The following is a 27104-nucleotide window of genomic DNA, read 5'->3' on the forward strand; positions in this document are numbered from 1 at the left end:
GCTGTGTGACCCCAGGCACATCACTCACCCTCTCTGGGCCTTGCTGGTGCCATCCGAGAGGTGTCCCGAATTATGTGTATCTCCAGTGGGAGGGGTTTTCTAGAACTTTCTAGAGCCTTCTAGAACCTCTCAAAGCGGGGTTTCTACCGTCAAACAGGGCAAAGATCTGCTGGATTGGAGACAACCCAAGACGTCCCCTTTGGCTGTGAGTGCCCATCCAGAAAGCAGCCATGTGTCACCGTCCTATTTCTAGGGTCCCGGGGGCTCAGGGGGCAGGGGCAGGTGGCCCCATGGCCTTGTCGGAAAAGTCCCTGAACGGCACGTTCGACCCTCAAGGTCCCCCTGTGGCTAGGCTGCCTGTCTGACGCCCCCCCCCCCCGGGTGACCTTCCTTGACCCCTATTTAAAGCCCCCACCCAAGCACCCAGCGTGCCCTGTCCCCTGCTCTGCTCTCTTTTTCGCTCCGAATGTACCATCATCCAACAGCCTTGAATGCTAAACAGGTATTTCCTTATCTGCGTCTCCACCTAGAATGTTAGGCTTAGTGTTGTCACTTTGTGCCCTGCTGTGCTCCGCACTGTCCCTGGCACACAGTGGGCACTCAGTCCTCGTCCGCAGGAAGAAGGAAGCCGCCTGGTCAGCGTTGAGAGCCTGGGACCCCCTGGGCGACAGCACACTCCGGGCCCTGTCTTGTTCTTCCGCCCGGCGCCCGGGCGACTCACTTCCTGGCCCTGTGCCTCAGTTTTGCATGCGCCCATTGGGGATCACGGGAAGTCGGGGCGACGTGCGCCTGAGACGGCCCCTCCACGGGAGCCCCCTGGCTTCCGCCCGTTTTTGCAAAAGATCCTTTTTGGCCCCGCGACGACCTCTCGACCTCCCCTCACCGGCTCCGCGGAGGGGAAGAAGGGGCCCGCCTGGAGGCGGCGCCAGAGGCCCCGGGAGGATGGAGTCCGCCCGTTCTCCAGAATGAGGAAGGAGGGCCCGGTGGGGCGCTGCGGGGACGCTCACTGCACCCTGTGGTTGGGCCTTTCCTCCCGGCACCCCGCCCTCCCCGGGGGGCACCCGCCCTCAACCAGTTTGGCAGGGCAGGCCGGGTCTGGAGATGGGCGGGGAGCCCTGAGCCTCCGCGCCTGCCTGGGCGCCCTCCTCCCGCCCCCAGCCGCCCGCCGGACACCCAGGCCTCGCCGAGCCGGGCGCCGGGCGCTCGAGGCCGGGGAGTCGGCGTCCCCGGGGGTGACCCCCCAACAAGGGTGCCCGACGGCCGTCCGGGCGGGGAGCCCTCCCCGGGGCGGGGCCATGCCGCCTCGTGCCCGCTGAGGCCCCCACCATGGCCCGCTCGCTGACCTGGTGCTGCTGCCCCTGCTGCCTGACCGAGGATGAGAAGGCGGCGGCCCGGATCGACCAGGACATCAACAGGATCCTGCTGGAGCAGAAGAAGAGGGACCGCGGGGAGCTGAAGCTGCTGCTTCTGGGTGAGCGGGCGGGTGGGGTGCGCCCGGGACGCCGCCGGGGACCCCACGGGGCCGGGAGAGCCTGACCCACTTGGGGGCGAGAAGTCTAAGGCCCAGAGAGACCGGGGCCTCGCCCCGAGGTGTGGGCAGCGGGCCGGCCGGGAGGGGCTTGTGCAGGGGGTGGGTGGGGTGGGGGGCCTCTGCCCTGGCGTCAGGGGAAGGGGGCGATGAGCCCAGGCGTGCAGCCGGCCCCGGGGCCTCCCCGTCGTCCGCCGAGGGCCCTGCCCCCTGTCTGTCTGCCCCACGCCGGCCGGGGAGGGCCTGGCCCCCGCCTGCTCTGGCGGGCTCGCGGTGGAGTCCCTGGGCCCGGGCATCGCCCGCGGGCTGTGACCCACCGGCTCACGGATTCATTCATTCGAGAAGTATCGAGTAACTCTCCGGGCGGGCGCCGCAGCCACGGAGATGGGCGATGTCCCTGCCTCCGGGGACCTCATCTTGCCGACAGGGAGACAGACGGCCCAGAAGCCAATAAGCAGAGAGAGAATTTCCCGCGGCAAGAAGAGTGAGGAGGAAAATAAACCAGGGTGGAAGGCAAGAGTGACGGGGGCGGCAGGTTGTAAGGCTCCAAGATTGTGGCCTCCCAAAGCACAGAGTCTTGTCCCCAACGCGTGTCCACTCCCTCCACCCCTGGGGCCCTGCGGGCCTCCCCTCCGGAGGCCAGCCTCAGAGGGGCTCCCGGGACATCCTGAGCCCTGGGGTGGGGGGGGGGACACCAGGGAAGGTCTCGGGTGTCCGGAAGTCACATCTGCCTGCCCTGGGCCAGGAGGCCGGCCATCCGTATGGCGGCCTCACTCATCCCTGCCTCCGAGGTGGGGGGGGGGGGGCTGGGGAGTGGAGAGGAGGCTGTAGAAACCTGGGGTCCCCAAGATTGCACCTCAATTAGGGCCCTTCTGACTCTAGTCTTTTATGGAAAAGACACCCCCCCATTTAGTTTTCCAAGGAACCTGGCATGGGGACGGTCTCAAGTCCAGCCGATGGCCCCGTGGCTGGCCCCTCAGACCCCAACTCCTGCAACTTCCTCCTGCGATCCTTTGGCACAGGCCCTTGCCTTCTTTGCGGTTTTCAATTATTTCATTTTCCTGAAGCTTCGGTAAAATCGTCAGGGAGGCTATCTGAGCCTGGAAGGTTTTAATTAAAAATTTAATTACTTGGGACGCCTGGGTGGCTCCGTCGGTTAAGCGTCCAGCTTCGGCCTCAGGCCCCGTGCTGACCGCTCGGAGCCCGGAGCCTGCTTCGGATTCTGTGTCTCCCTCTCTCTCTGCCCCTCCCCTGCTCACGCTCTGTCTCTCCCTGTCTCTCAAAAAATAAGTAAACATTAAAAAATTAAAAAAAAAAAAAGAATTAAATTACTTGGGGCGCCTGGGTGGCTCAGTCAGTTGAGCGTCTGACTTCAGCTCAGGTCACGATCTCGTGGTTCATGAGTTCAAGCCCCACATCGGGCTCTCGGCTGTCAGTGTAGAGCCTGCTTTGGATCCTCTGTCCCCCTCTCTCTCTGCCCCTCCCCTGCTTGCATGCTGTCTCTCAAAAATAAATAAAATATACATTTTTTTAATTAAAGAATTTAATTACTGTAATTGCTATCTCTATTTGACCTCTTCAGACTAGGTAGGCTATTACAGGAAGAGGATGTATGATATATGATGTAGTATTGATCCCCTTTTAATAATAGTATTATTATTAGGGCTACTTAGGCTATCTGTTTTTTCTTGCGTCAGTTTTGGTTATCGATGTCTGTCAAAGAACTTGTCCCTTTCTTCGAAGCTGTCGAAGGTATGGGAATCAATGGTGTGCCCCATTCCCTTGTCCTGAGGGACATGTGAGGCGTCCATCTTTCATTCTGTTTGTCTGCTCGCTTCCTCTCGATCCACCCGGCACGGAGGTTTACCGATGCTGGCGATCTTTCCTTGCACACCTCGAGTTTATGTATCCGAACCTCAGGGCCTTTCCACTTGCTGTTCTCCCCGCCGGTGGCTCTCGGCATCACCCACGCCTCCATGCGGCCGGTGCTGTCACTCAAGGCAACACAACTCGTGTGTCACCTCCGCAGAGAAGTCCTCCTGGTTTCCCTGACCACAAAGGCGGCCCATCCTTCTCCTTCCTCCTTTCTTCAGGGCACGTACTGACGTTCTGTAGATTTGTTTAACTTGTTCTTTCCTGTCTGTCTCTCCAGTTACACGGAGGGGGGGACCGTGTCTTTCTTGTTCGTGCCTCTGTCCCCAGCATCCGGCCCAGGAAGCATAGTGAACCTGACAGAGAACAGATGCCCAGAGCATACTTTATGAATGAATAAGCGAATGAAGGAATCCTGTCTCTGGGGCGACTTCCCCTGGAGCTGCACCGCATCTTCCAGAGCTGGGAAGGTCCCTGGTGCCACGCCACGCTGACCACTGCCCAGCCCTCCCCACACCAGGAAGCCCCTTCTGCTGGTGTGCGGTGGGGGCAGGGAGGTTGTTTGTGTTCCCAAGCGCTGATGGTGGCCCTGTGGACCACGCTGTGGACTGTGGTTTTGACCGCCCCCCTACCCCCCAGCCCCAAGGGCTGCTTCCACACCTCTCTCCCTTCTTGAAAACAGGAATTGAAACCAAAAGTTATTTTTTCCTGGAGGTGGCTGGTCTTTTTGAGGAAGCAGGCTGAGGGGCCGGGAGTCTGTCCCTGACAGGAAGCGATTGGCGTGTTGGAGAATGGTGGGGGGGGGGGGGACGTCAGAATGAAGCCATTAAAGGAGCCAGCTCTGTCCACAGAGCTTGAGGTGGATACCGCTCCTGTCCCCAGGTGGGAAACGGAGGCCCAGAGAGGCGAAGCGATTTGCCCAAGGTCACACAACCAGGATCGGAACCTAGAACTCTGGTTCCGGAGCCCACGCATTTGACCTCCCTGTGAACGTGCCTCTGGAGAGAAAAGCCACAGCACTCCAGTGACAGATGGGGAAACTGAGGCCCAGGGAGGTGATGGGGTTGGTCTGGGGTCGGCAGCCAGTCTGAGCCAGAGCTGGACCTAGAAGCTGAGCCTCCTGCCCTCCAGCGTGTCCCCGTGGCCCCATCTCCTGGAGCATCAGAGGTCTGGGGCGGCCTTCCGCCGTGGAAGGAGGTGCCAGGTTCCCCTTCCTCTCCACCCCCAGGAGGAAGCAGGCCCTACCCCTCCGGCCCACCAGGTGGGAAGAGCTGTCCCTGCCGCCCCCAGCCCCATTTGCGGACTTTCCCGCAGCAGACCAGGAACCTGGGGCTGGAGAGGTTCCAGAATCCTCCGTGGCTGCAGGACAGTCACGGGCTGCAAAGAGAGGGTTCCACCCAGTGGAGTTTTCAGACTTTAGGTTGTGACCCAGTCATGAGTCACAAAATCCATGCTGTGGGTGGCGACCAGGATTTTTTTGTTCTTCCTTTAACGACACAGGAGAGAAGAAAATCAGGGCCTCGTAAGTCAGCCGTTGCTCTGCGTGACCTTTGATGGGTCCCCACATGTCTGGGGGAGACCCGGGGTCTGAGAGTTGAAAGGCTACCGGGAAGGAGGTCAAAGGGTGTGGTCCCCTGCGCTGGTCTCAGTCCCCCTTCCCGCAGCCCCCGCAGGACCTGTCCGGCTCCCGAGTGTCTGTGGACGCGTGACGTTGACCTGACGTTCATTGTCCGATACTCTGATGGCGCCTGACCCGGCAGGCTGGCCGGAGCCCATTTTGTCAGGGAAGGACCCACCAGGGCTCGAGTTTACTCCCCTGCTTCTCTGCTCGCTGTGGGACCCTGGGAAAATCACCCCACCTCTCTGATTCCCGGGTGTCTTTTGCAAATAGCAGACCGGTGGGACTCTTTGGGGGGGGGGGGGTTGGCTGAGGACAGGCACGGGGTATTTTGGCCCAGACACCAAGAGTTAAATCAAGCTCGCGGTGACTATGGATTTGGGGAACTTTCCGGTTTAATACCGCTAACCCATGAGCTCTGCCCTTGGACAGAACGAGGTCTGAGTCCCAGCTTGGCCCCTTAACCGGCTGCGTTGGCCCAAGGCAAGCCCATCAGCCAGTCTGGGACTCAGTTTCCCCGTATGAAGAGTGGGCCAAGAGCCGTCCTTCTGTCAGGCGATCTCAGACACATACGGCTCCGTGTTGGAGACTTTCAGGCTGTGGACCCGGGGCGTGGGGGTGTTTTGGGTGTTTTTGGGGGGAAACTTTTTATTTCGGAATAATTTTAGATGTACGGAAAAGTGGCAAAGACAGAACAGACAGTTCCCGTCTACTAAACGGCTTCCCCTGTGTTAACATCTCGTATGACCCCGGTGCACCTGTCACAGTGGGAGAGCTCCCTCCCTCGGAACCTCACGACTGCGTTCCGGGAGCGGCGCCCCGGGCCTGGGATGCGGCCGGCTCTCTGCGGGGGGCCCTTTTTCTGTTCCAGTTTCCCATTCAGCATCTCGCATCACATGTCAGGCTCTTCCCCTCGGTTAACTTTTCAGTTTGAAATGCTTTCGGACCCACTGAAAAGGTGGGCCCGGTTCTTCTGCAAACGTTGGTGTTTTACCATATTTCCTCTCTTCTCCATCTCCCTCCCTCTCGCTCCTTTTTTTTTTTTTTTTTTTTTTTTTTGTAAGTTGACTTATTGATTTTGAGAGAGAGAGTGTGGGAGCAGGGGAGGGGCAGAGAGGGGGCGGGGAAGGGAGAGAGTCCCAAGCAGGCTCCGCCATGTCAGCGCAGAGCCTGACGCGGGGCTCGAACCCGCGAACCACGAGATCGTGACCTGAGCTGAAACCAAGACTCGGACGCTTAACCGACTGAGCCACCAGTGCCCCAGAGCAACTCATGTTCTTGGCCCTCGAGTCCAGTGGACTTAACCACACCTGGTGTCACCCCAGGCCTGCCCTTTGTTGCCCACAGATATGTGGGGACACGGAGCTCCTGGGGGGGCGCCCTCTCTTCTCTCCGCCTCCTCCACCCCCACTCTGCTCCCTCTGCCTGTTTCCTCTTTCTGGGCTCCACCCCTTCCTTTCCTGCTGCTTCCTGTTCCTCCTTCCAGTACCCCCTCCTGTGCCCGGAAGGACCCCATGCCAGGGTCCCCCAGGAGCTGGGCGGGGCAGGGAGCTGTGGGAGGAGCCTCCCGGTCCCACCCCTCCTGCCTGGCTATCACACCATTTTACAGATGGGAAAACAGAGGCGCACACACATACACACACACACACACACACACACACACACACACACACACGCTAGGGCTCAGGCAGCAGGGAGTCGAGCCTTCCTCTCTGAGCTTCCAGACCGGGACTACCGAAGATCTAAGTGTTATTGTCGCAAGCCCAGGGCTGGCTTTTCTGGGCGCGGGACCCGGGCAGTCCCGCAGTGCCCTGGGCGCAGAAGGGCCCCGGCGTGCACTTGGCCGCGTGAATCGTGTAGTGGCCCTGCAAGGACCCCTCTCCCCGCTCTGGTCCATCAGCGAAGCCTTCTTAGTCCGTCTCCCAAATATCTCTCAAATGTCTTCTTTCCACCGTCGTCACTCACCTAGACCTCCACCCCGGACGCCCTGCCCCTGCCCTCGCCCCCGCAGTCTGTCCTCCCTGCAGCGGCCACCGCAGAACGCCCTCGAGGACCTGGGTCGGGTGCCCCACTCCCCATAGCCCTCCAGGGCTCCCACCTCCCTGGGGTGAAAGCCCGAGTCCTCCGCGTGGCCCCCAGCACCCCCCCCCCCGCACCACCTGGCCTCCCCCCACCCCCCCACTCTGCTCCAGCCAAACAGCCTTTTTGCTGTTCCTCAGTATTTTCAGCCCCGCGGGCCAGACCCTCTCGGACTGCCCGCTTCTGCTGCCGGAGCGAGCAAACAGCCAGAGGCCGTGGGGACACAAACGGCCGTGGCTGTGTGCCAATAAAACTTTATTTAGGGACGCCGAAACAGGAATTCCGTACCAGCTCCACGTGTGATGAAATACTCATTTTTTTTTTTTAATTCCTTTCAATCGTTTAAAAATGTCAAAACCACAAGGACAGAAAGTATTTGAGGCGTGAAAGCTGTCGTACAAACTGAAAACCTGCTGGGCACGCGGACACAGGCTGCCGGCTGGCTGGCCCCTCGCGCCCCGGTTGGCTGACCACCCCCCCCCGACCAGGGGCCTCTTAGGGGCGCTCGTTTACCCTCGCAGGCAGGCTCTGACAGCAGGGGAAACTGAGGCACGCAAGGGGAAGGCGCTCGCCCAGGGTTCCGGAGCGGGGTTTGAGCCCCGGAGGCCGGGGTGGCGGGTGGCGGGAGCCCCGGGGACTGAGCTGCTGGTGTCCCCCACCCCCCCAGGCCCCGGCGAGAGCGGGAAGAGCACGTTCATCAAGCAGATGCGCATTATCCACGGGGCGGGCTACTCGGAGGAGGAGCGCAAGGGCTTCCGGCCCCTCATCTACCAGAACATCTTCGTGTCCATGCAGGCCATGATCGAGGCCATGGACTGGCTGCAGATTCCGTTCAGCAGGCCCGAGAGCCGGGTGAGCGAGCGGGGGGCTCGGGCCGGGGCCGCGTGCTGGTGGGCCTGTGGCACTGGGGGTGGGACCCGTCCCTTCCGGCCCCCCGGGCCCAGGCTGTGTCCACTAGGAACCCCCGGGGCAGGATGTGTGCCCTCTGACCCCAAAGCCCAACACATCTTCCCCTCACAACTTCCGGGGCAGGACCGCGTCCCCTCAGACACCCCCACCCTGGTGGGACCATGTCCCCTTGGACCCTCCAGATCAGGACTATGTCCCCTCAGAACCACAGGTCTGGGCCGTGTCTCATAGAACCCTCCGTTCAGGGCCATGTCCCTTTGGACACCTGGGACAGGGCCGTGCTTCTTGGGTCCCCGGGTCTTGTTAACTCTACCCCAGGAGTTTCCGTGCATTCCAGGCAACTTGGCATCAGCTCCCCTCTCGTGCTGTCCTGCGGGCCCTGCGATGACAGGGGTGGCCTGGGTGGGGGGTCCCGAAACAGCACCCGCTTTGCTGTAGCAATGTTAATACCATCGACCGGCGACAGAGCCCGGCTTCGGGGCGGGCAGCTCTGTGTGCACGTGTCACAGGAACACTTCCCACGCTGTCCACCCTCGTCACAAATGGTGGTGAGCACAGTGTAGGCCCGGCAGGCCTCTCGCACGTGGTCCTCCTGAGGAACTAGAAGGTTATGGCCTCGAGTGGCTGATCCCCAGATCTCCCTGCCCCAGCCCCATGCCGCTGTCCGTGTCCATGAGTTTGCTTTCTCTAGAAGCCTCACGCAAGTGGGGTCATGCAGTATTCGTCCTTCTGTGCCTGGCTTATTTCACTTAACGTGATGTCCCCCAGATTCATTCATGTCGTTACCTATTGTGGATTCCCCTTCTTTTTTTAAGGCTCAGCAATAGCCGTGTGTGTGTGTGTGTGTGTGTGTGTGTGTGTGTGTGTGTATGCACATGCACCACATTCTCTTGATGGACATTTAGGTTGTTTCTGCGCCTTGGCTATTGTGACTCGTGCTGCAGTGAACACAGGATGTTAGTATCTTTTCCAGATCCTGATTTCAATTCTTTCGGTTAAACGCTCAGAAGTCAAATTGCCGGATCATAGGGTAGTTCTATTTTAATTTTTTTGAGGACCCTCCACACTTGTTTGCATTCCCCCCAACAGCACACGAGGGCTCCAGTTTCTCCACAGCCTCGCCAGCACTTGTGGGTTTTTAAAAAATATCCATTTATTTTTAAGAGAGAGAGAGAGAGAGAGAACAAGCAGCAAGCAGGGGAGGAGCAGATAGCGGGAGACACAGAATCTGAACTGTCAGCACAGAGCCTGACGCGGGGCTCGAACTCACAAACCGTGAGATCATGACCTGAGCCAAAGTCGGACGCTTAACTGACTGAGCCACCCAGGTGCCCCTAGAATAGCGGTTCTAACTGAGATATAACACACGTGCTGAAGAAGCCAGTTCACAAGCGCAGTGAAGCCATCACAACGTAAGTGCACGTGTGTAATCACTGCCCAGGACGAGAAGCAGAACGTGTCCCCAGAGGCTCCTTCCCCAAATCACTACCCCCCCAGGAGTAACCAGCAGCTATATTGGGGTTACCTATTTTTGAACTTCTCATACATGGAATTACACAGAACGTTCTCGCATGTCTGGCTTCTGACACTGCTCAGTATGTCTGTACTTTTTCCATCTTTGGGGGCATAGTTGTGGTTTGTTCATTTCTATCATGTGTGTTTCATGAAGACCTACACATTTCTGTTGGGTATCTATGTAGAAATAGATTTGGATCATAAAGTAGATTAGATTAGGAGGAGACACCAGACCGTCTCCAAGCACTTGACTATTTCACACTCCTGCCAGCAGTACACGAAGAGTTCAGTTGCCACTCATCCTTGCCAACACTAGATGCTGTCGGCTCGTTTTAGCCGTTCTGGTGGGTTCTTGGAAGTATTCCATTGTGGTTCTGATTTGCATTTCCCTGATTAAGAAGGAAGCTGCACACCTCTTCACAGGCTTGTCGGACATTTGGATATACCATTTTGTGAAACAACTGTTCAAATCTTTCGCCCATTTTTGTTTTTGGCTTTGTTTTTGCCCTTTTTTTTTTTTCTTACTGATTTATAGCAGATTCTTTGTATTCTCTGGAAGAGAGCACTTTGTTGTGTATTTTGTAAATATTTTCTGCCCATCCATACCTTGCATCTTCATTGTTTTCACGGTGTCCGGATGAATAGCTCTTAATTTTAATGAAGTCCAGTATGTCAGTCTTCTGCTTACTGGTGTGTTGTTGGATTTTTGCTTTTTGTGTGTTTGTTTGTTTGTTTGTTTGTTTGTTTTTGGTAGCCAGCTTAAGAGATGTTTTTCCCCCTCAAGGTCATGATGAAATTCTCTATCGCTATCTTTAACTTTTTTTACTTACTTGTTTTTGTTTGTTTTTTTTTTAATATATTTTTTTTCAACGTTTATTTATTTTTGGGACAGAGAGAGACAGCGCATGAAGAGGGCAGGGGCAGAGAGAGAGGGAGACATAGAATCGGAAACAGGCTCCAGGCTCTGAGCCATCAGCCCAGAGCCCGACGCGGGGCTCGAACTCACAGACCGCGAGATCGTGACCTGGCTGAAGTAGGGCACTTAACCGACTGCGCCACCCAGGCGCCCCAACTTACTTGTTTTTTAAAGCTTTATTTATTTATTCTTGAGAAAGCGAGAGAGAGAAAGCACGCTCATGGGAGCAGGGGAGGGGCAGAGAGAGAGGGAGAGAGAGAGAGAATCCCAAGCAGGCTCTGTGCTGTCAGCATGGAGCTGGACGCGGGGCTCGAACCCACGAACCGGGAGATCATGACATGAGCTGAAACCAAGAGTAGGATGCTCAACCGACTGAGCCCCCCAGGTGCCCTTCTATTGCTGTCTTTTAAGTGGAGCTTTATCGTTTCAGATTTAGATTTACATTGTACCTGGAATTGATTTCTGTGTAGGGTGTGATCACGTTTCTTTCCTTTTTTATCCTGGTGCAGATATTCAATGGTGGCAGTGCCCCTTAACATTTTTCCCACCGTACCACAGTCTCGTCTTTGTGATCAATCGGGTGTTCAGATGTGCCTGGATCTGTTAACGCTCACTGTTCTGTTCTGTTGGTCAATTTCTCTGCCTTTGAGCGAACATCATTTCATGTTAGTGATTGTAGCTTCCTAATACGTAGTCTCGGAGCCTGTGAGTGGAAATCCTTCCACTTTGTCCTCCAGAATGGCGTCAGATGCTCTGGGCCCTTTTGCATATCTACATTAAGTTTAGAATTATCTTGTCAGTGTTTACGTGCACACACGCCTTTCTGGGATTTGGGCAGAATTGCATGGAATCTGTAGATTAATTTGGGGAGAACTGGCAGCTTAAAAATGCTGAGTCTTCCAATCCACGAACACGGCATAGCCTTCCAATTATTTAGATCCTTTACATTTTTTCCTTAGCGGGACGTCTGGATGGCTCAGTCGGTTAAACGTCCGACTTTGACTCAGGTCGCGATCTCAAGGTTCATGAGTTCGAGCCCCGCGTCGGGCTCTGTGCTGACAGTGCAGAGCCCCCTTTGTTGTTGTTGTTTTTTAATGTTTTCTTTTTTCCTTTCTTTAGAGAGCACGAGCAGGGGAGGGGCAGAGAGAGAGAGAGAGGGAGAGAGAGAATCCCAAGCAGGCTCCGTGCTGCCAGCACAGAGCCCAATGCGGGGATCGAACTCACAGACCGTGAGATCATGACCTGAGGTGAAATCAAGAGCCGGGCGCTTAACCGACTGAGCCACCCAGGTGCCCCGCAGAGCCTACTTTGGATCATCTCTCCCCCCCCCACCCCTCCTCCGCTCGCATGCGTGCGCCTGCTCGCACAAATAAACATTTAGTAAACAAATTTTCTCTTCGTGATGTTTGTATATTTCAGCGTGGATAGATTTCACGTGTGTTGTTAGATTTATTCCTAGGTATTTGATATCTTTTTTTTTTTTTTGCTACTGTAAATGGGATTTAAATTCTTGAAAACGTCCACCAGTTAGTGGTTAATATGTAGCCACACATCGGATGTGTGTCTGTTGATCTCGCCAAGGTAACTAGCTTATTCTGACAGCTCATCGCTAGACTGTGTTGGACTTTCTACGTGCAGTCATGCTCTCGGCGAGTGACCACCGTGTGACATACTCCTTTCCAAACCTGACGCCTTTCGTTTCCTTTCCCTCTTGGGTGGCCCTGGTGAGGACCTCAGTAGAAGTGGTGGCCCTCGTCGTCACACTCCCAGGCACAGAGGCACACACACACCCCCACGAGCATACACGCACGTGCCCACACGGACACACGCACACACGTGCACAGGCCAACGCAGAAGTCTGAGCCGCCGTCCCCGCTGGAAGGAAAGGAGGACGGGTGGAGGCAGGGGAGGGGCAGCACGAGGGGCCGGCGGGCGCACGGCTCCGGCTGCGTGTGCCTCGACCTCCCCGCGGGACCTGCACGCATTGTTTCATCACGCTACCTGTCTGTCGTGAGGGCACCTGTAGCGACTTGTCTCATGAGCGTCAAAGATGCAGAACTGATGTCCCTGCACGTGCCTTCTCTGCTGCCCCTCTGCCCTCCATCTGGGGAGAAAGGCGGGCGCGAAGGAAGGAGCAGAGGCGAGGCGGGGGGGGGGGGGCTAGGAACTGCAGTGTGTGTGGGGGGGGGTTCCGTCGCAGAGGAGCACAGTGGCTCGCGGGGATGTCTGACTCGCCCCGTCCCTCCCTCCCCAGCACCACGCCAGTCTGGTCATGAGCCAGGACCCCTACAAAGTGACCACTTTCGAGAAGCACTGCGCCGTGGCCATGCAGTGGCTGTGGAGGGACGCCGGCATCCGGGCCTGTTACGAGCGTCGCCGGGAGTTTCACTTGCTGGACTCGGCCGTGTAGTGAGTGCGGGGCTCGGGGGCGGCAGGTGTGGGGCCAGATGCAGCCGGTGGCGAACTCGTCCCGGGACAGAAGGGGCTCAGGTTGGTTGGCTCCCACTGCGGGAGGTGCTGGGGATGGTCTTGCTCCCGGGTGACGTCGTTCCTGGGGGCACACAGCTCCTGGGGTGATATCGTTCCTGGGGGGACACAGCTCCTGGGGCGACGTCGTTCCTGGGGGGACACAGCTCCTGGGGCGACGTCGTTCCTGGGGGACACAGCTCCTGGGGCGACGTCGTTCCTGGGGGGACACAGCTCCTGGGGCGACGTCGTTCCTGGGGGGACACAGCTCCTGGGGTGACGTTCCTGGGGGGACACAGCTCCTGGGGTGACGTCGTTCCTGGGGGGACACAGCTCCTGGGGTGACGTCGTTCCGGGGGAGACACAGCTCCTAGGGTGATGTTCCTGGGGGGACACAGCTCCTGGGGTGACGTCATTCCTGGGGGGACACAGCTCCTGGGGCGACGTCATTCCGGGGGAGACACAGCTCCTAGGGCGACGTCGTTCCGGGGGGGACACAGCTCCTGGGGTGACGTTCCTGGGGGGACACAGCTCCTGGGGTGACGTCGTTCCTGGGGGGACACAGCTCCTAGGGTGATGTCGTTCCGGGGGAGACACAGCTCCTAGGGTGATGTTCCTGGGGGGACACAGCTCCTGGGGTGACGTCGTTCCTGGGGGGACACAGCTCCTGGGGCGACGTCGTTCCGGGGGAGACACAGCTCCTAGGGTGACGTCGTTCCGGGGGGGACACAGCTCCTAGGGTGACGTCGTTCCTGGGGGGACACAGCTCCTGGGGTGACGTCGTTCCTGGGGGACACAGCTCCTGGGGTGACGTCGTTCCGGGGGGGACACAGCTCCTGGGGTGACGTCGTTCCTGGGGGGACACAGCTCCTGGGGTGACGTCGTTCCTGGGGGGACACAGCTCCTGGGGTGACGTCGTTCCTGGGGGGACACAGCTCCTGGGGTGACGTCGTTCCTGGGGGGACACAGCTCCTGGGGTGACGTCGTTCCTGGGGGGACACAGCTCCTGGGGTGACGTCGTTCCTGGGGGGACACAGCTCCTGGGGTGACGTCGTTCCTGGGGGGACACAGCTCCTGGGGTGACGTCGTTCCTGGGGGGACACAGCTCCTGGGGTGACGTCGTTCCTGGGGGGACACAGCTCCTGGGGTGACGTCGTTCCTGGGGGGACACAGCTCCTGGGGTGACGTCGTTCCTGGGGGGACACAGCTCCTGGGGCGACGTCGTTCCGGGGGAGACACAGCTCCTGGGGCGACGTCGTTCCTGGGGGGACACAGCTCCTGGGGCGACGTCGTTCCTGGGGGGACACAGCTCCTGGGGCGACGTCGTTCCGGGGGAGACACAGCTCCTGGGGCGACGTCGTTCCTGGGGGGACACAGCTCCTGGGGCGACGTCGTTCCGGGGGAGACACAGCTCCTGGGGCGACGTCGTTCCGGGGGGGACACAGCTCCTGGGGTGACGTCGTTCCTGGGGGGACACAGCTCCTGGGGCGACGTCGTTCCTGGGGGGACACAGCTCCTGGGGCGACGTCGTTCCTGGGGGGACACAGCTCCTGGGGCGACGTCGTTCCTGGGGGGACACAGCTCCTGGGGCGACGTCGTTCCTGGGGGGACACAGCTCCTGGGGCGACGTCGTTCCTGGGGGGACACAGCTCCTGGGGCGACGTCGTTCCGGGGGAGACACAGCTCCTGGGGCGACGTCGTTCCTGGGGGGACACAGCTCCTGGGGCGACGTCGTTCCTGGGGGGACACAGCTCCTGGGGCGACGTCGTTCCGGGGGAGACACAGCTCCTAGGGTGACGTCGTTCCTGGGGGGACACAGCTCCTGGGGTGACATCGTTCCGGGGGAGACACAGCTCCTGGGGTGACGTCGTTCCGGGGGGGACACAGCTCCTGGGGTGACGTCGTTCCTGGGGGGACACAGCTCCTGGGGTGACGTCGTTCCTGGGGGGACACAGCTCCTGGGGTGACGTCGTTCCTGGGGGGACACAGCTCCTGGGGTGACGTCGTTCCTGGGGGGACACAGCTCCTGGGGTGACGTCGTTCCTGGGGGGACACAGCTCCTGGGGTGACGTCGTTCCTGGGGGGACACAGCTCCTGGGGTGACGTCGTTCCTGGGGGGACACAGCTCCTGGGGTGACGTCGTTCCTGGGGGGACACAGCTCCTGGGGTGACGTCGTTCCTGGGGGGACACAGCTCCTGGGGTGACGTTGTTCCTGGGGGGACAGTGCTCATCACCACGCAGTGACACTCCCTGGGCACGATGCTGGGCATTGAGGGCGATTTGACAGCTGCAGCCTGTTCCCAGGCGGTCACTTTTCTTGGGACAGTGCCACTCCTGGGGGTGACACCCCTCCCCCGGTGACACTGTTCTTGAGTTCACGCTGTTCTTGAAGTCCTGCTGTTCTGAGGGTGAGGCTGCTTCGCCCCGTGCTCCCTCAGCCTCAGGGTGATGCTCCCAGGCCACCTGCAGACCCAGAGGTCCGGCCCCTCCCCAGCAGCTCCCCTCCCCCGCAGGGTCGTCTCTGGGCTTTGGAGGGGGGTCTGAGAAACAAAGGGAGGCTGCGAGACTAGGCCTCAGGGCTCCTCACTCCACAGCTACCTGTCCCACCTGGAGCGCATCACTGAGGAGGACTACATCCCCACGGCACAGGACGTGCTCCGGAGCCGCATGCCCACCACCGGCATCAATGAGTACTGCTTCTCCGTGCAGAAGACCAATCTGCGGTGAGCCCACGGCCCGGAGCTGGGGAAAGCAAAGGGGGCAAAGGAACTGGGACCCTGAAGGATGAATAGGAGTTTCCCAGTCCCAGTCCTCAAGCGGCTTCCAGGCTGAAGGAGCCTGAGCTGGATCTAGACACCTGGAGTCCCCATGCAGTCAGGTGTGGGACCTGGAAGAGCCCAGAATGAGGCCACCAGAGGTCCAGGAGGGCAGGTCTTCCCGAAGGAGGGGACATTGGTATTAGGGCATTGAAGGTTGAATAGGAGTTCAGTCGGATAACTTGAAGGGCTGCTGGGTAGGAGGAGACAGAGACTATGTGGTCAGCGGTTTTCCAGAGAGATCGATTTGGGCCTGGGGAAGCTCAGAGGGTGATCCCCCCGATGGGGTGAGGCTGGAGGTCAGGGGACTCAGGAGTGGGCGGGAGCCATGATCCAGGCAGGAAGCGCTGGTAAGGGCCAGGGCAGCGGTCGCGGGGATGGAAATGAGGGGATGGAGCAAAAATTGTTTCTGACGTAGAATGGGCAGGACCAGATGAGCCCAAGGATCAGAGAATCTGGATGATGGGGTAAATGTCGGGTCACGGCGGTGGTGGCAGCGTGGGGGTGTTAGACTAGACAATGATGTCCTTTGGGGCACGTTGAGTCTGAGGGATCTGGGGCATCTGGGAGGTGGCTAGACACACACAGGCCTGAGCTGGAAGGCAGAGGCGTGAGTGGCCAGTGCAGCAAGGGGTCCAGGCAGAGTGACGGCCAGCGTCGAAGACTAAAGGCGAGGTCGGGAAGAGTACACCGGGAAAAGCGACTTCTGGGATTGGCATTTAGAGGGTCATCAGTGACCTTAACAAGCTCCGTGTCTGTGGGCTGATGGCAGGGAGCTGTGGAGGGTGCGGGGTGAGGACTGGACACAGGGGTTGTGCTCACCTCACCCATACTGAGTCTCACACTGTCCTGAATTGATACCCCAAACGTGCTCCTCTGGCCTTTGCAATAGTCCTCACCAGGAAGGCTCATAATTTATCTGTTTGCCATCAGTCTCCTCCCCTGACGGAGAGCCCCACAAGGCTAGGGGCTGAGTTTGATTCCCCTGCTTTGCTAGTGATGATCAGCTCAAAATCAGAGTGGAAGTTAGTGAATGTGGGAGGAGAGTTGGAAAGATGGAAGGATAAATGAGTGGATGGATGGGTGAGTGTATGTATGTATATGTGTGTGGAGGGTGGGTGAACGGGTGGGTGGATGGACGGAAGAGTATGTGGGTGGTTGGGTGGATGGTTGGTTCAGTGGTTGGGTGGATGGATGGAAGAGTATGTGGGTGGTTGGATGGATGGATGGTTCAATGGTTGGATGGATGGATAGATGGATGGCTCGATGGTTGGATGGACGGATGGACGGAAGAATATGTGGGTGGTTGGATGGATGGATGGATGGTTCAATGTTTGGATGGATGGATAGATGGATGGATGGATGGATGGACGGACGGAGGAGTATGTGGGTGGTTGGATGGATGGATGGATGGATGGTTCAATGGTTGGGTGGACGGATGGACGGAAGAATATGTGGGTGGTTGAATGGGTGGTTGGTTTAATGGTTGGATGGATGGATGGATGGATAGATGGATGGATGGATGGATGGATGGACAGAAGAATATGTGGGTGGTTGGATGGATGGATGGTTCAATGGTTGGATGGATGGATGGATGGATGGATGGATGGACGGAAGAGTATGTGGGTGGTTGGATGGATAGATGGATGGATGGTTCAATGTTTGGATGGATGGATAGATGGATGGATGGATGGATGGACGGAAGAATATGTGGGTGGTTGGATGGATGGATGGTTCAATGTTTGGATGGATGGATAGATGGATGGATGGATGGATGGACGGAAGAGTATGTGGGTGGTTGGATGGATAGATGGATGGATGGTTCAATGTTTGGATGGATGGATAGATGGATGGATGGATGGATGGACGGAAGAATATGTGGGTGGTTGGATGGATGGATGGTTCAATGGTTGGATGGATGGATAGATGGATGGATGGATGGATGGACGGAAGAGTATGTGGGTGGTTGGATGGATGGTTCAATGGTTGGATGGACGGATGGACGGAAGAATATGTGGGTGGTTGGATGGATGGTTGGCTCAATGGTTGAATGGATGGATAGATGGATGGATGGGTGGATGGATGGATGGATGGATGGAATTGCATGTGGGTGGTTGGATGGATGGATGGATGGATGGTTCAATGGTTGGATGGATGGATGGATGGATGGACGGAAGAGTGTGTGGGTGGTTGGATGGATGAATGGATGGTTCAATGGTTGGATGGGTGGACGGATGGACGGATGGATAGATGGGTGGATAGATTGTAAAAGTTTAGGAATGAAGGTAGAGGTTGGGGAAGTCACAGGAAAGGCTGGGCTGAGGTGCTGATTTTTAAGTGAGAACCCTAGAGTGTTCCTAGGTGAGGAGAGAGCTAATCAGTGGGGTAAAGGATCAGAGGGATCCGATTAGGAGATGGGAGGCTGGCAAGTAACCTACCCCACATATATCTCAGTCCGCTAAGCCCCACTTGTAGCCACTGCACCCCTATCCCGCTCTGGGGTTGGAGGGGGTCTGAAGAGGCACAAGAGGGGTTGGTTGGTCTGTGGGATCAGGAGCCACAGGCACTAGCCTTGGCTTCCCGTCCATACAAAGGGGCAAGTCCCTTCTTGCTCTGAGGCTTCTGGCATTTCCTGTTGGCTGCCTGTGTAACAGTCCCATCCCCGGGGAAATGACGCAGGGCTCGTTATCAGTGACCCACATTTCTTAGAGAGAGAACAGGAAGGCGGGAGGGCTCAGGCTTTGTTGTGGTGTGTGTGTGTGTGGGGGGGTGGAGGCTGGGCTTTCGCCCTGGGCCACACACCGAGAGGATAGCGTTGTCCAGCCAGGACCGTGTGGCCGCATTTCACAGATGGGGAAACAGTTCTGCAGCTGTTCTGCACTTTGCCCCCCCACCCCCCACCCCCCCAGCCAGCCAGAACCAGGGCAGACTCCGGATGTGTCTGACCCTCTGTCCCCTAACACGGGGGCAGAAATCAGGCAGCCCAGGGCAGAAGCCCGGGAAAATGTCCCCCTCCCGTGCCTCAGTTTCCTCGTGTGTAAATGGGCCAAATAGTAACACCCACCTTGCGGGGTGGCTGAAAGGCAATTAACACACAAGGGGCGTTGGCCCAGTAGCTGGCAACGATTCTGGCTGCTATTAATATTGGTCTCGACGTGTCCCGGCTGTCTGGGGTGCCGTGTCACGGGGCCCTGATTGGGTCTGAGTTCTGACCCGGGCTGGCTCCTGGCAGGATCGTGGACGTCGGGGGCCAGAGGTCAGAACGGAAGAAGTGGATCCACTGCTTTGAGAACGTGATCGCCCTCATCTACCTGGCCTCGCTCAGCGAGTATGACCAGTGTCTGGAGGAGAACAACCAAGAGGTGAGGTCCACCGTGGGTGCGGGGGCACCGCCTCCTGCTGGCCTCCAGGCGTGCAGCCGAGCAGGACAGCCCATGGCCGCGCTTGATGGGGTCCGGGTGTGTCTGGCGTGGCTCTGAATCCCGCCCCCCACTCTTCCGTGGTCAGAGCGCTGCGCCCCGAGACACAGATACACACACACACACACACACAAAGGGACGCCGGAGCCCCTGGACACAGCGCCCCCAGAAGCGCAAGGCAGCTGGCCTGGGAAAATGGGTCATTGCCTCAGGGGCAGTGTCCTGCTTTTATTCCGAAAGGCTGGACAACACTCTTTTGTGAGCTCTTCTCCTAATTAAGACCCGGCCCATTTCCGACATCTGGGCTTTTAGGGGTTACGGTTCCACACGGACAGTTTGGGGATCCAGGGGTCAGATGCTATCGTCCTGCCTTTCAGACGGAATCAAACAGAATGAATTTGAGGTCGTTCTGCCAAGGAGTTTGCTCCAAGGCAGCCACACGAGGTGTCCTAGTTTGCCGGGCTGTCCTAACAAAGTACCACAGCCGGGGGGGGGGGGGGCGGGGGCCGGAGCCACGGAGACTTTTCTCCCAGTGCCCGAGGCCACACACCCCGGATCCGCACGTTGGCCAGGCTCGGTCCTCCTGAGCCTGCGGGGGAGACCGTCCCAGGCGCTCTCCGCTTCTGGGGGTCACTGGCCATCCTTGGTGTCCCTTGTTCTGTGCACCCGTTACCCATCTCTGCCTCCTGTGGTCCCATGGACTTTCCCCCACGTATCTGGGTCCAAACGTCCCCTCTTTAAAAGGACACTTGCCACCAGACGCGACAATCTAGAAGGACCTCTTCTTAACTGATTACATCTTCAAAGACCCTATTTCCAAATATGGTCCCATTCTGCGGTTCCAGAGGGGCGTCAACTTGGGGACACTAGTCAGAGCAGTACGGGCCACACAAAAGCGTGGGCCACCCCCTCCGACCCAGCCAGGAATCGGGGAGCCCTGAGCTCCCGGACGGTAGGCTGGCAGCCCCCTCTCCACGTGGGGGAGGGCTCGTGTCTGGACCAAGGCGGCCGTCGTGTTGGACCCGTGGTCTGCCTGTTTCCCCCGAACAGAACCGAATGAAGGAGAGCCTGGCCCTGTTCGGCACTATCCTGGAACTGCCCTGGTTCAAAAGCACGTCCGTCATCCTCTTCCTCAACAAAACTGACATCCTAGAGGAGAAGATCTCCACCTCCCACTTGGCTACCTACTTCCCCAGTTTCCAGGGTGAGTGGTTCTAGAACTCTCTAAGCCCTTCAGCTCCAACGAGCAGCTCCCAGGAGAGATGCTGGTCCAGACCCTGCCCCAGCTGGAGTCAGTGGAGTTTCAAACGGGATCAGACAGACCTGAGTTCCAGACCCAAGCTTTGAGCCTCAGTTTCCCCCTCTGTGTGTGTGTGTTGGGGGGGGTGGAGAATGGCAGCCATCATTCCCGAAGCACCTGCTTCAAGCAGGGGTTCTAAAGAGGCAGGTGTTACAGATTCTCTGCACATCGTCTGCTGTCAAGTTCATCGTCATGAGCCACACCTGAAAGGTGTCAACCTTTTCCAGACTCTGCCTAGGTTTTCGAGACTTCTTTTTTTGAGTCTTTCATAGTCACTGCATCTATGTCTAATCAGATAGCAGAATAATTTTTTTAATTGTTACTTTTGAGAGAGAGAGAGAGCAGAGAGAGGGGCGCCTGGGTGGCGCAGTCGGTTAAGCGTCCGACTTCAGCCAGGTCACGATCTCGCGGTCCGTGAGTTCGAGCCCCGCGTCGGGCTCTGGGCTGATGGCTCAGAGCCTGGAGCCTGTTTCTGATTCTGTGTCTCCCTCTCTCTCTGCCCCTCCCCCGTTCATGCTCTGTCTCTCTGTGTCCCAAAAATAAATAAACGTTGAAAAAAAAAAAAAAAAAGAGAGAGGCAGAGAGAGAGGGAGACAGAGGATCCGAAGAGGGCTCCACACTAAAAGTGGGGGGCCCGAGGTGGGGCTCGAACTTACGAGCTGCAAAATCATGACCTGAGTTGAAGTCGGACGTCCAACCGACTGAGCCACACAGGCGCCCCCTCGGTTAGCAGAACACCAAGGAAATAGGTGCCTGACCTTTGAACAAGTCCTTCCAGGACACAACGTTTTCACAGACACAGCAGCCCTCTTTCCTGCGGTGCTTGTAGCTAACAGGTTCGTGCAGCGTCTCGGCAATTGCGCGTGAATCGGGACAGGACGACCTCACTGAGCGGGTTTGGGGGCGAGCCGTCAGCGCAGACGGAGGGGCGAGGGCCTGGCCGCCTAGAGAGGATTACGGGGGAGTCGGGCACAGGTCAGTGTATCCCGCAGAGGGGAGGTGGGGTTTCGGAGGGTCCCGGGAAGGGGTGTATTGGCTAGCACTTTCCGCCCAGGGCCACTGCGAGGACGCAGCATGGCTGTCTCAGGGTAGCCAGATGTCAGCCCAGGGGGTGGGGTGAGAGGAAGCCTCTGCTCCCGACGTGGTGGCCTCAGAGGTCCCGGATGGTCACAGCCGCCTCATTCTATGGCTCAAGCCAATCAGTCAGGCCAGCTCCCAAAAGGGGGCAAACAGACTCCCGTCTTGGTGGCCGAATGGCACACACGTAAAGGGGGGGGGGGCGGGGAGCGATGGCAGCTGTCCTGGGGACGAGCTGGCTTCATCTCCCGGCGCCACGGACTAGGAGGCTGAAAACAACAGACGTGGATCCCCATCAGTTAAGGCGACCAGAAGTCTGAAATGAAGCCGGGGTGGCTTCTTTCCGGAGGCTCTGAGGTCGGATCTGTCCCTGGTGTCTCTTAGTTTCTGGCGTTACCTGCAATCCTCGGTGTCCCTGGACATATGGAGACATCCCTCCAATCTGCCTCTGTTGTCACATGGCCTCTCTCTCTCTGTGTCTTTCCTCTTCTTATAAAGACGCCAGTCATTGGCTGTAGGGCCCCCCCCAATCCAGTGTGACCCCATTTCAAGCTAACCAATTACATCTGAAAAGACCTTATTTCCAAATGAGGTGACTTGGTCATATTCTGAGGTTCTGGGGGGACGTGGATCTGGGGGAACACTGTTCACCCCAGTACGCAAGCAACGTGGCAGATGAAGGTCTTAAGCCCGGTGACATCACCACGGGCGTGACGCTTGGCCTTGTCAGGTCTCGGAGCCCACGAGGCCAATCTCAGCCAATCATCCCCAGAAGACTTAGGGGCCCGAGAGACAGATGGCAACTTGGCCCAGCATGGCGGACGCCCCTTGTTCCCTTCCCGGCTGGGCGGCCTTGGGAATGGGAACGTGGTCTGGAGAGTCGGGGGAGGGGGACAAAGTGGATAGTTTTGAGGGACTGTTTTCCTTCATGTCAAAGGAAACGCTCATGACTCACCTTTTTCTCCCAGCCAAAGGAGTACTCTGCCGACTTCCGGGTCTCAGTCCTTGCCTGTTCTGTACTGAGTAACGTTTGTGATTATAACAGCGGCTAAAGTGTCTAACACTGCCAGAGGCCCCCTCACGTATGGACTCATTTGATCCTCGTGAAAAAGTCCTGTGCAGTGGAGCTCTTCCTCCTCACCGCTATAGAGGTGGGGAAACTGAGGCACAGAGAGGTGCAACCACTTGCCAAAAGTCACACGGCCAGCGAGTGGCAGAGGCAGGATTCGAACCCAGGCTGTCTGGATCCGGAGCCACCAGCCTTAACCACTGGGTACCCTGCCTGTCTGGAAGAATCAGAATAACATTCTGATTATGGAGCACAGAGCCCTCCACATGATTGCATTGAATCCTCACAACTCCGCGAGGCTTGGGACTGTTAGGATCCCCATTTTACAAATGGGGAAACTGAGGCTCACAGCGCTAACATGGACTAACATATAAGGCAACCCGACGAGTAAGTAGGAGAACCAGGGCTTGGGTTCTAGAAGCCCTTGCCCACATTGTGCTTGGGAGAGAGAGAGAGAGACTGAGCATGGCAGGTGCCTCACCAGGGTGGCCACCCCTCCCCTTCTCTTGGCCTCGGTTTACCCCTCTGCACCTGTCAGGAATGTCTTTCTCTGCAGCTCTAGGCTCCCATCCCCTTAGCTGCAAGCCCAGCCAAGTGAGAGGGTTTCCTTCTTTAACACGGTTCTGCCTAAAGTCCCAGGGCCAAGTCTTATTGGTCCATTCCAGGTCATGTGACTCACCGGAGTCCATCCTCGATGATCCCATTGGCTGGACCTGATAGTCATGTGACCCTCTCGAAAAACCAAAGATGGCGCCGGCCTGCACCATGGCGCGTGGTTCCTGGGGCGCCTGCGGCCCCGTTGATGTGCATGCGTGGAGCAGGGTCTCCAGATCCCCTCCTTGACCCAGGAGACTCTCCCTCCTGCCCCACGAGCCCCGTGCCCTGACTGCCCATTCCCCCCCCCCCCCCCAGGCCCGAAGCAGGACGTGGAGGCGGCCAAGAAGTTCATCCTGGACATGTACACTAGAATGTACTCCAGCTGCGTGGACAGCGCCGACGGGGGCAGGAAGGGTCCGCGCTCCCGGCGACTCTTCAGCCACTACACGTGCGCCACGGACACGCAGAACATCCGCAAGGTCTTCAAGGACGTGCGGGACTCGGTCCTGGCCCGCTACCTGGACGAGATCAACCTGCTGTGAGCCAGGCCCCGCTGCCCCCGGGCTCAGACCCGCGCGTGGCAGGCGGGACCTGCGGGCGGACCGGTGCTCAGGGAGCCCAGATGCCGCTTGTCGCTCGGCCCCGGGTCCAGGTGGCCGAAGGGCTGTGAGTGAGTCAGAGGTTGACGGCGGCGGGTCGTCGTCCCCCTCCTGTCTCTGCCCCTCACTAGGACAGCCCCTGGGTTTGCCCCCCCCCCCCTTGACTCAGTTTACCTCCTCGGAAAGGGAGGGCAAGGGCCACTTGGGATGCCAGGGTGGGGGGGAAAGTGGGGCGAGCAGAGGATGTAGGATCTCTCCTGGGCAGAGGCCGGGACCTCCGCGGAGGTGCTGCCCCAGCCCCGTGATGGGGGTGTGGGCCTTCCATCGAGGGACCGGACTCTGGCGCCCCCTGGCGGACAGGAAGCGGCACCGACCCGCTGAGGCCTGGGTAGCGCGGGGACTTCCTGTTCCCGGCTGGAAAAGCGCCCCGGAAAACGCTGTCCCTTTCACGATCTGAGGCTCACAGGGTGTCCTGCCCTGTTTACAGACGAGGGAACCTGAGGCCCACAGGCATCCCCCCGCTTCCCAGGCTGGGGGCCGGGCGCACCGCAACATCCCTTCTGTATTTATTCCCTCCCCTTCTGTGGCGCCCCTCGCAGGACATTAAAGAAACGACATTCTGGACGCCTGTGCTTTCTTAGGGTCGTCCTGTTTATCACTGCGCAGCCCCTTCTCGGGGCGCCTGTCCCAGGCGGGGGGGCACCACGGGGCAGGAGGGAAGCGATCGTGTGGACGTGTGGGACGTGTAAGCCCACCCTGCGTTGTCACCCCAAAATTCCAGGGGCCCCCACCCACCTCGGATGAAGGTGAAGGTTCAGACGTCGAGGGCTCCACTTACCCGGGACCGCGGTCTCCCGCCACCCTCAGGGCCCGGCGGGTCACAAGCCAGCCCACCTCTGCTTTCCGATGAGGAAACCGAGGCACAGAGACACGGAATCATCTGACGAAGGCTCCAGCCTGCGAGATGGCAGGGCCGAGAAAGTGATTCATCCAACACTCTTTTTCTTTTCCTTTTAAACATATAAACTTCATGTTTCGGGATAGTCCCATTGACAGAAAAATCGTGAAGAGACTACAGAGTTGTCTTACGAAACCACACTCCGCGTCCCCTAATGTTCACATCTTATGTTAAGATGGTACTTTAAAATTTTTCTAATTTTTAATTTTATTTTAGACGGGGGGGAGGGGAGAGGGGCAGAGGGAGAGAGAATCTTACGCAGGCTCCACACTGTCGTCGGAGCCTGATGCGGGGCTCAATCTCACCACCGTGAGATCCCGAGCTGAGCTGAAATCAAGGGTCGGGCGCTCAACCGACTGAGCCGCCCATGTTTGTTTGGTAATTTTAAAGAACTTCTTGGTTTTTATTCAGAGATTCGTGAATCGGGGAGCATCGCATCTGGCAGACAGATAGAAGCCCCTGGCTTGATTTTGACGAGCTTGGCAGTTTTCAAGCACGCTGGGCAGGGATTGCCTTGGTTTCCCGGGACCCCAAAATAAAGTGCCACACGCTTTGTGACTTCATGGCAGATTTTTACTCTCAGTGCTAGAGGGCAAAAAGTCAAGGGGTGGCAGGGCTCTCTCCCTCCAAAGACCCCGGGGCTGGATCCTTCCCTTCCCACATCTTCCAGCTTCTGGGGGCTCCCGGCGCCCCTTGGCCTTGGCTCAGTCCCTCCTGTATCTCCGCCTCTCTTCATGTGGCCCCTTCTCCCGTGCGCGTCCCCGTTCTCCCCCCTCAGAGGGGGCAGCGGTCGTACTGAATGGGGGCCCACCCTAATGACCTCGCCTCAGCCTGATTACGCCTGCAAAGACCCTATTTCCGATGAGGAAATGTGGTCACGTGAGGTCACGATGAGGTCACGTGCTCCGCTATGGGGGGGGGGGCGAGGACTCCAGATCTCCCCGCAGGTATTTCGGGGATCGTCCCTCGGTGGAGGTTTGCCTGGCGCTTTCCTCGAGATTAGGCTGAGCTGGCGGGCTTCAGGGGGCAGGACCACAGAGGCAAAGGGCCACTTGCCCCTCATCGTAGCAGGAAGACCGGTGTGACACCGCTGTGGGCGTCGGGCCCCTGGCTGAGGGGTCGCCCAACCCTTTGAAAACCTTTTTTTTTTTTTTTCTGATCGTGGAAAATACCAAACCTATGAAAACAGGGAGGCGAGGCAAGGCCGCGCTGGGACTTCTGTGGGCTCAAGGCGTTATTGCTTTCATAGGTCTCCTCCTCCAGAAGCAACTGTTAAAAATTGTTTTCTTGTGGGGCGCCTGGGTGGCGCAGTCGGTTAAGCGTCCGACTTCAGCTCAGGTCACGATCTCGCGGTCCGTGAGTTCGAGCCCCGCGTCGGGCTCTGGGCTGATGGCTCGGAGCCTGGAGCCTGTTTCCGATTCTGTGTCTCCCTCTCTCTCTGCCCCTCCCCCGTTCATGCTCTGTCTCTCTCTGTCCCAAAAATAAATAAACGTTGGGGGAAAAAAAAATTTTGAAAAAGTTGTTTTCTTAACAACTGTGTTGGTAGAAAGACCAGGGAAATCCAGAGGGGGCTCACTGTTACCTATTCATGATGGTTGTATTTGTTTCCTTCTTCTAATTTCAAACAGGAATGAAAGATATTCGCCCAGGCCCCTGAAAGTGTCATGGGCAGAAAGCGTAAGCTGAGCCTGAGCCCGGGACCGAAAACCCCCATCCCTATGCAGTCAGTTGGCATTGACCCCTCCTGGCTGGCCCGTTTCCGGCCCTCCCTCCTCCCGGCCCCACCACACCTGCCTCGTGGTGACTGATTATCCTTGACCTCGCACCATTTCATCATCACGCACTTGAGGGCCCCCTTCTGAGACAGAAGGCCTCCCTCCTCCAAAGTCTAGCTAGCCCGTGGACTTTGTTCCAAATTGGCCAGCCTCCCGTGGACGCCCCTGTCCTGGTCCAGGATCCCGGATCGTGCTGTGCTGGCTCTGTGCCCTCATTCGGGGGTGGCTCGTCTTTGTCCCTCACGGCCCCTGGGAAGGGTTCTGTTCGGTTCCCAAAACTCGGGTTTGTCTGGTATTTGCTCTTGGTTTGACTGACCCTGTGCATTTTTGGCCAGACTCCCTCGGGAGTGATGCTGGGACCCGCTCAGCGTGTCGCCGGACTGGGCCCACGGGGCCGTCACGTCTGCTCGCGGACGGTCAGATCGCGCAGGCGTTTTATCACAAAGCCCACACGTGGTGTTGGGCCACTTCGGGGACAAACTCTTTTCATCTGTAAGCATCCGGCGACCCTTTTCTCGCTGCCACTGATCTGTCGAAGAAACCAGGTCATTTGTCCCGTATCCCAGCCTCCCGACCGGGCGAGTGGCCTC

The 27104-nt window shown here is 58.1% G+C and overlaps 1 protein-coding gene across 3 annotated transcripts; it reads left to right on the forward strand.

Moving 5' to 3' along the window:
- The first annotated feature begins 745 nt into the window (after window positions 1-745).
- GNA15 (G protein subunit alpha 15) lies at window positions 746-24405 on the forward strand. 3 transcript variants are annotated; one of them, XR_006715573.1, is made up of 8 exons: window positions 1101-1471; window positions 7765-7949; window positions 12692-12846; window positions 15499-15627; window positions 18953-19082; window positions 20190-20343; window positions 21269-21414; window positions 21782-23491. XR_006715573.1 is itself a non-coding variant. In XM_045491422.1 (7 exons), the coding sequence occupies exons 1-7, from the start codon at window positions 1327-1329 to the stop codon at window positions 23722-23724; spliced, it is 1125 nt and encodes a 374-aa protein (XP_045347378.1). In that variant the 5' UTR covers window positions 746-1326; the 3' UTR covers window positions 23725-24405. The 3 variants fall into 3 exon arrangements, 2 of the variants coding, with proteins under 2 accessions (XP_045347378.1, XP_045347379.1); XM_045491422.1 differs by lacking the exons at window positions 21269-21414; window positions 21782-23491 and adding an exon at window positions 23498-24405 and having other exon boundaries at window positions 746-1471; XM_045491423.1 differs by lacking the exon at window positions 21782-23491 and having other exon boundaries at window positions 21269-21537.
- Window positions 24406-27104: the final 2699 nt, after the last annotated feature.

This window comes from Leopardus geoffroyi, chromosome A2 (assembly GCF_018350155.1).
Source record: "Leopardus geoffroyi isolate Oge1 chromosome A2, O.geoffroyi_Oge1_pat1.0, whole genome shotgun sequence".
NCBI classification, from domain to species: domain Eukaryota; kingdom Metazoa; phylum Chordata; class Mammalia; order Carnivora; family Felidae; genus Leopardus; species Leopardus geoffroyi.